Source organism: Moschus berezovskii, chromosome 1 (genome assembly GCF_049115385.1).
Source record: "Moschus berezovskii isolate FMDL1 chromosome 1, NW_MosBer_1.0, whole genome shotgun sequence".
In the NCBI taxonomy this organism is placed as follows: domain Eukaryota; kingdom Metazoa; phylum Chordata; class Mammalia; order Artiodactyla; family Moschidae; genus Moschus; species Moschus berezovskii.
In genome coordinates, this window is record NC_142460.1 from 19,217,653 (window position 1) to 19,225,528 (window position 7,876).

Genomic DNA, 7,876 nt, shown 5'->3' on the forward strand with positions numbered 1-7,876 from the left:
CAAAGGAGACACAGACATAAAGAACAGACTTGTGGACACAGTGGGGAAAGAGGAGGATCTGAGGATTTGCAGGAACAGCATTGAAACATATACATTACCATCTGTAAAACAGCCAGTGGGAGTTTGATGTAAGACACAGGGAACCCACAGTCAGTGCTCTGTGACAACCTAGAGGGGTTGGGTGGGGTGGGGAGGAAGGTGGGAGGGGCTTCAAGAAGGAAGGGACATATTTCTGGTCAATTCATGTTGATGTATGGCAAAAACCATCACATACTGTTAAGTAATTATCCTCTAATTTAAAAAAAAAAAAACAGAAAAAAAGGCAAACAACCATAGGGAAAATGTACCTTTACCACCTATAGGGCATAAAAAAAAAAGAGAGAGAAATGCAAGCCTTTTTAAATTAACTTTTTTGTTTCCCAATTCAATTAAAAAAAATTTTTTTTTCAAACTAGCTCCAGTGTTTGAAAGCCCTAAGTAATATTTGATGGACAGGGCATTGTCCTAAGCAGAGTGGTGGAACTGACGTTCACTGGATTGGGGAGGATCATGGAACAATAGGATCTGAAGTTGGAAGTTCTTGAAACAATTCAGTTTCTCCATAAGAACTGTGATGAAGCCATCCAGTCAAAGGTCATGTGCAGGTAGATTCCAATTCCTTTCATTTTTTATTTTTCAGGCCAAATTTGAATCCCTCTTTAGGACTTATGACAAAGATATCACCTTTCAGTATTTTAAAAGCTTCAAACGGGTCAGAATAAACTTCAGCAACCCCTTATCTGCAGCAGATGCCAGACTCCAGCTACATAAGACTGAATTTCTTGGAAAGGAAATGAAATTATATTTTGCTCAGGTGAGTGGATTTCACTGATACCCACATTTCCCCCTTCTCCCTCTCACCCTTAAAGTGAAAGAAAGTGAAGTCGCTCAGTCGTGTCCGACTCTTTGTGACCCCATGGACTGTAGCCTACCAGGTTTCTCCTTCCATGGGATTCTCCAGGCAAGAATACTGGAGTGGGTTGCCATTTCCTTCTCCAGGAGATCTTCCCTACCCAGGGATGGAACCCAGGTCTCCCGCATTGCAGGCGGACGCTTTACCATCTGAGCCACCAGCTTTCCCATAAAACAGTGTATATATCTGTTGTTGTTACCATCACTCAGCCGTGTCCAACTCTTTTGTGACCCCATGGACTGTAGCCCGCCAGGCTCCTCTGTCCATGGGATTTCCCAGGCAGAAATACTGGAGTGGGTTGCCATTTCTTTTTCATGGGGATCTTCCCGACCCAGGGATCGAACTTGGGTCTGCTGCATTGCAGGTGGATTCTTTACCACTGACCCACCAGGGAAGTTCCTAACACCCATTACCTATATGTTGATTGAAAACTCCAAGAAATCATCTTCAGAAGGGCAAAATTCATACTAGAAATGTATCACGTCCCCTATTTTAAGAAGATAGCGGGGTATAGTTGATCCCTGACCTCATAGATGACCTTCTTGAGTTGAGTGATGATGGGAAAGTCTTTTCCTGACTCTGGAAGGTGGAGGATCACAGGGTGGTGGGCGTGACTTTGCTAGAACCTCAGACTAGAGCGGTTCTGGCCTTATGCAGGTTCTGAGCAGGGCTCAGTAGCCTGCTCACTTTTGGAGAGCCTGTATCTGCAAACCCGCCCCGCACATCAACACAGGGGCTGCCAGGTCCGGTCTGAAAGTTGGGGGGAAATGGGTTCATCAGGCAGGTAGCGAAATGGTAAGAAATCCTTCTGGGAAGAAATCCTTCTGGTAAGCGGGGATCCGGGCACCGGGGCAGTCCCAGGTAGGGTAGGGGGCTCCAGGGCAGGTTTGCTTTTCCTCCTACCCATCGCCCCTTTCCTGCCCCCTCCCCCTGTTGATGGTAGACCACCCACCTTCCAGGCAGCTCATAAATTTCCACTTGACGATGTTATAGAAGTCTTAACAGCTTGGCAAGAGGGCAAGAGCCCTTCAGCTCCTACTCCCTGGTGAAAGAGACCCCCTTGGGGGCCCTGAATTCTTGGGGCAGACCCTGTAGAGGAGCTTCCGGACCCTGTGGGGAAGGCAAACTTGCCAGCCCTGCCTGGGTAAATTGAAGCCGGATGCCCTGCCCCCTGGTGGATCCAAGCCTTAGACCTCAGATCCTTGGAAACAAATGCCCTTCTGCGTTTGGTGCGGTTCCCTATAAGTGATTGCTTAGACCCTCCCACTACCTTTTCTGGTTTATTAAAGACATGTTCATTGTGAAATTTTTAGGCAGGGGGTGAAGGAGGGACGGGATACTAAAGAACAAAGAAAATCCAAAGTGGCCAGATTTGAATGTAAGATGACTCCTAACAGCCCTCCATTCCCTGGCATAACTTTTAAGCCCCCAGAACCAGGATCTCGGTTATTGTCCCTTATCATAATTTTTTTTCTTAAAATATGTATCCTAGAAGCTGGGCTTCCCAGGTGGTGCTAGTGGTAAAGAAACTGCCTGCCATTGCAGGAGACAGAAGAGATATGATTGAATCCCTGGGTCGGGAAGATTCCCCGGGAGGTGGCCATGGCAACCCACTCCAGTATTCTTACCTAGAGGATCCCCATGGACAGAGGAGTAAGGCTGGCTATAGTCCATGGGGTGGCAAAGAGTCATACACAACTGAAGCACCTTAGCACGCATGCACACATCCTAGAAGGTGCATTTCTTTTTTCCTTCCTCCCTTTTGGCATCTGATTCAGAGCCCCAAAGGGGGAGGGAAGCCTGAGAGTGTGGCAAGTCCCCATCCCTGCTTTGTCCCCCTGAAAACTGATGTCTGTCCTGGAGGTCGCTTAGCCTTTGGAGTGTCTGTGATATGTTGTAATGCCTCCGTAACACGAAGAGCAGCAGGCAATTGGTTCTGAGATCCCTTCTGACCTCGGCCACAGCGCTTTATTTTTTTTTCCATCTGTACTAAAATTACCTCTGTATATTTTCTATCAGTCTCAGTTCAGTTCAGTCACTCAGTCGTGTGTCTGACTCTTTGCAACCCCATGGACTGAAGCACTCCCGGCCTCCCTGTCCATCACCCACCCCCGGAGTTTATTCAGAGTCATGTCCATTGAGTCGGTGATGCCATCCAACCATCTCATCCTCTGTCATTCCCTTCTCCTTCCACCTTCAGTCTTTCCCAGCATCAGGGTGTTTTCCAGTGAGGCTAGGCCAAGCATCCTTTCTCGTGGTCCACAGTGCCTATGAGTCCCTATCCCGGGAGGGCGCTCTAATGACGTTTGCATGGTGATCTGTGTTCCGTCTCCCCGCCGCTGGTGAACGGCGATCCATCCCGGGCTGAGCCTGTGGACACGGTTGCGTCCCTGACCCCTGTCTTCCGCAGGCGGTCGTGAGGCACCCTCACGCCTCTCAGTCCTTCCCGCTTTGAGAAACATCTCCTCCCTCTCTCCTCCAGACTTTACACATAGGCAGTTCGCACCTGGCCCCTCCGAATCCAGACAAACAGTTCCTCATCTCTCCTCCCGCCTCGCCGCCGGTCGGCTGGAAACAAGTGGAAGACGCTACTCCCGTCATAAATTATGACCTTTTATACGCTATCTCCAAGTTGGGGCCAGGTAAGCCGAGCCCTCGGGTAAGGACTGGGGGTGTGTGTGTCGGGGTGAGGTCACATGGAGAGGTTTGCCCAGGGCATCCATCGAGCACCCCTCTCACCCCGTCACCGGATGGATGCCAGCGCGTGCTGTGAATTGTCTCTGTTTGGCTTCCTGCCTCTGCATCCGGGCCACCCATTGCCGGGGAGCATGCACACCCGCCTGCCTCTGGCCTTCTTCCTTAGGAAGAGGGCAAGCTGGCCCTGGGGACCCATCACCGTGAACTCTCTGCATCTCATCACGTGACTGCCTCCCCTCACCCACTGAGCACAGCCCACAGTGGGGGGTGGGGGACCCAAGACCCCCCTCACAGGTCCTGTCGCCCCAAGCGGGGATGAGCTGTTGCACTTTGGAAAGGGGAAAGTGGGCCTTTCCCCACTTCCGTTCAGTTTCATGTTTAGTCAAGGGAATTTTGTCCATGGGCCCGGTCCTCACCTGCCCGTTTGAAGGTGTGAGCAGTCAGAGACCCATAGTCACAAGAGGAGAAGGAGCCCCAGACACACAGGCCCACAGGCAGGGGTGCCCACCCTCTGAACTTGCCAGGGAAGGAAGAGGTTCTGTGCCTCTGAAGGGACAAAGGTGTGCGCATTTGGGAAGACAGATACTCTGGCCTCAGGCTTCTCATCCAGAAAATGGGTATTTCTTGGTAGAGTTGTGAGCAATATATAAGATCATCATGTAAAAAGCACTTCATACAATGCCTGGCTCATCGGTAGAGCTCAGTATCTGTTTTCTGGAAACAGTAAAATGTTGGTGGTTCCCATCCTATCGACAGGGTTTGGGTGAGCCGGAAGGTGCAAGCAGGGGTCTTGGGGTGACCAGGTTTGAGCCCCACTTCTGCCCTATCCATGGGGCAAATGCAATAAACACCGAGGCCATCAGCTTTCTCCTTGATTGATGTTCCTTTGAGTGGAGAGTTTTGTTTTCCTGAACCATCAGCAGTTTCATATGAAAAAGGTGAAATTGCTGTTAACAACTCTCAGACAGAAAATTCCCTCTATGGCAGAAAGCAAAGATCACCTTACCCGCTGCTCACTGTGGCATGAAGGTCAAGTTGGAAGTGCCAGTGTTCCTCCGAGCAGCTCCAAGCTAAGGTGCATTAGCAGAGCCCAGGGTTGGGAACTTCTGAAATGTTAGAGAGGGGAAAAGGAAGACGTCCACCTGGAGAAAGGAGTCAAACTGTCCTGAGGGCGGGAAGTGCTGTTAATGAACATTCTTTACACTCTAGAACCTACCGCTTTTTTTCACAGACGTCTTGTTTGAGAAGCCCTTTTAGAGAATAGACGTCAGTTTGCTTTCAGTTTACCCAACAATGAGCCTGAATAGTAATTCATATTTCAGCTGTGCTTTTCAGCCAACAAGATTGCAAAGATTTTGCAAATGTGATCCCGTCCCCTTGCTTTCTGGATTGTGCCTCCTTGGTAGGAGATAAAAGATTTGTAAAGAGGATCTTGACCAAGATTTTGAGTGATATATCTGACCCTCTACCTTAACTTTCTGCCTCTGAGAATACTGAAGCTCGTTCACCCTGTCAGTACTCAGTCCCCCAGTCACATTCAACTCTCTGCAACCCCACGGACTGTGTGCAGCCCACCAGGCTCCTCTGTCCATGGGGTTCTCCAGGCAAGAATGCTGGAGCGGGTTGCCCTTCCTTCTCTAGAGGATCTTCCCAACCCAGGGATTGAACCTGGGTTTCCAGCACTGCAGGGAGATTCTCTACCCTCTGAGCCACCAGGGAAGCCCATACATGCAAAGAGTAATTAAATATACATTCCTTCTATACCTGTCATATGCCTGGACTCAGAGTGTTTGAAAACAGAGTCATTTGCAGTGTTGAGATGTATAAAGAAAGTGAAAGTGAAGTCGCTCAGGCATGTCCAACTGTTTGGGACCCCATGGACTGTAGCCTACCAGGTTCCTCAGTCCATGGAATTTTCCAGGCAAGAGTCTGGAGCGGTTTGCCATTTCCTTCTCCAGCGGAACCTCCTGACCCAAGGATAGAACCCGGGTCTCCCACATTGTAGGCAGATGCTTTACCGTCTGAGCCAAGGAGCCACCAAAGAAACACCAGTCCAGAGTGTGTCTAGCTGTGTCCTTCGGTCCCCAGTGGATGCCCACAGAAGCTCGGCCGAGCTGACTCCTGCCTGCACATCCCTTTGCGCTTGCTTTTTTTGGCTCTCACCTCACCTTTTTTTTTGCCTGAGTTACCCTGCAATTATTTTCTTTCCGCAGGGGAAAAGTATGAACTGCACGCAGCCACCGACACCACCCCCAGCGTGGTGGTCCACGTCTGTGAGAGCGATCAGGAGAACGAGGAAGAAGACGAGGTGGAAAGAATGAAGAGACCCAAGCCCAGAATTATCCAGACCAGGAGGCCGGAGTACGCGCCCATCCACTTAAGCTGAACCGGCGCCCGGACGAAGACGTGCTCCAGACCATGCTCGCGAGAAGGCATCTTTTACTGAGGAAGCGGCCGGCCACAGCTTTGGAGGCGGCAGCCGTGACCGCTGTGGCGGAAATTCCAGTTCCCGTTGCTCAGAAGAGAACCGAGGCTCGTCCCCTGGTCCTAACGCTGCGCCTCAGTCACTGTTCGTGGCTCCTGGCCATGCCCCAGGCCGGTCACTGAGTTTCAGGTGATCGCACAAGGACATCTGGGAGCATCGCGAGAAAACCAGTAACGATAGTGTTTTGTACTTGTTCTCTTCTGGTAGGTTCTGTCTTGGCCAGGGGCAGATTGATCCGCGGGCCGGGGGAGAGTCTTTGTGTCTAATCACTCTACAAGGTAGACTCTCTCTCTCTTTCCTGGTGGGAAAAGGCACCACGCAAAGCCACGAGGCTCTGGTGCAGAAAGGCTGTGAAAGAAACAGTGCAACGTGGGAACTGTAGCGTTTCATTTCCCCCTTCATGTTCTGATGTTTGTGCATGTATATTACTGATTTCTCAGAACTAACCTTCGTTCGTATATAGAGTTGCGCCATTGCTGTTTTACATCTTTTGGGGAGATAGGAAGGCATCTGCAGTCTATCACTTTTCCAGATTCATGACTGTCTTTGCAAGGGCACCCACGGTGGGGTGGAGGGGATTCTACACGGAATACACACACCATTCCGCATCCTGTCCAATGCAACCAACAACTTGTGCTTTTGCAAAAGAAGTCGATCTGGAATTCCTGTGTAGCGTTTCGCTTATAAATTAAAAAAATAGCACTTTCACTGCCAACTTCTAGTGGGTGAGAAATTTTAGTTTAGATGTTTTAGATCAGACAATACGTGGGTTTCATTTCTTTCTTTGACGTGGTGGTTTATATAACATGAATCATAGCCAAAACCCTCTTCGGGGGGAATAGTCAGTTGAGATCATTAATTTTTTTACCCCCACTAAAACATCAAGATAAACTTGTAAATAAAGCCGATAGTATAGATTCACACCTGTTGTGCACTTGGGTGAGACATATATGGCCGTGGAAGACTAGTGTCAGATGTGTTAACCTCCCCGTGAATTGTGTGTGTAGAAAACGCCTTTCAGACATCTGAGGGGACTTGAATTCAAAGCGCGTGAAGTGGATAGTGGATGTGAGAAGGGTGCAGTGCCTTTCCCATTAACCCTGGTGGGGCTGTCACACCAGGTTAACGTTTGTAATTTTTTTCTAGTGTCCTGTGTATGTCTGGTCGATGGGTATTCCCTTTTGGCCTTATGATACTGTAACAATGTTTGTCCTTGTGAAATGCCTAACGCCAAGTAACAGTGCATGCTTTGGAAAAGGGGAAGAGGGCTTTCTTTAAGAAGCAAAGGCGTTTGGCTGTTCCTATCAAGAAACTGACTGAATGGTCCCCAAACCCTGTTTACAGGACCTGGTGGGGCGTGGGGGACAAATGAGCAAGAGACGCTTGCATAGCCGTTCAAGTGTTCCTAGTTCAGTGCTTTTAAACTGGAGAGGCTAACCTCGAGATATTTTTTTTAACTGCATTCTCTAATAAATCACAATATGCTCTTTATGTAAAAGCTTTCCGTTGTTTTATTTCTAAGGGTCAGCCTGTGAGCCCTTTGACTTCTGCAGTCTCAGAAGGATGCACTCCTTTATCAGTCTGGGTTTGAAAACTCCCAGTTCCTAGCCGTGGTTCACAGGCTGTCGGCTACTCTAATGGGGCATCACGTAGCAAAGAGGAAAATGGATAAAACTGAAATCAGAAGTCTGGAGTGTTTCTTTTGTCCAGGGAGAGGATGCTGATATGAGCATCCCTTTTGC

The 7,876-nt window shown here is 49.2% G+C and overlaps 1 protein-coding gene across 3 annotated transcripts in view; it reads left to right on the plus strand.

The window, feature by feature from the left end:
* RCAN1 (regulator of calcineurin 1) overlaps window positions 1–7,625 on the plus strand; it is a 117,070-nt gene extending 109,445 nt beyond the window's left edge. For all 3 annotated transcript variants that reach the window (XM_055420870.2, XM_088835559.1, XM_088835561.1), the window contains exons 2-4: window positions 680–853; window positions 3,435–3,594; window positions 5,863–7,625. In XM_055420870.2, the coding sequence (XP_055276845.1) occupies window positions 680–853; window positions 3,435–3,594; window positions 5,863–6,035 (507 nt within the window). In that variant the 3' untranslated portion in view covers window positions 6,036–7,625. The remainder of the gene's footprint in view (window positions 1–679; window positions 854–3,434; window positions 3,595–5,862) is intronic.
* The last annotated feature ends 251 nt before the right edge of the window (window positions 7,626–7,876 follow it).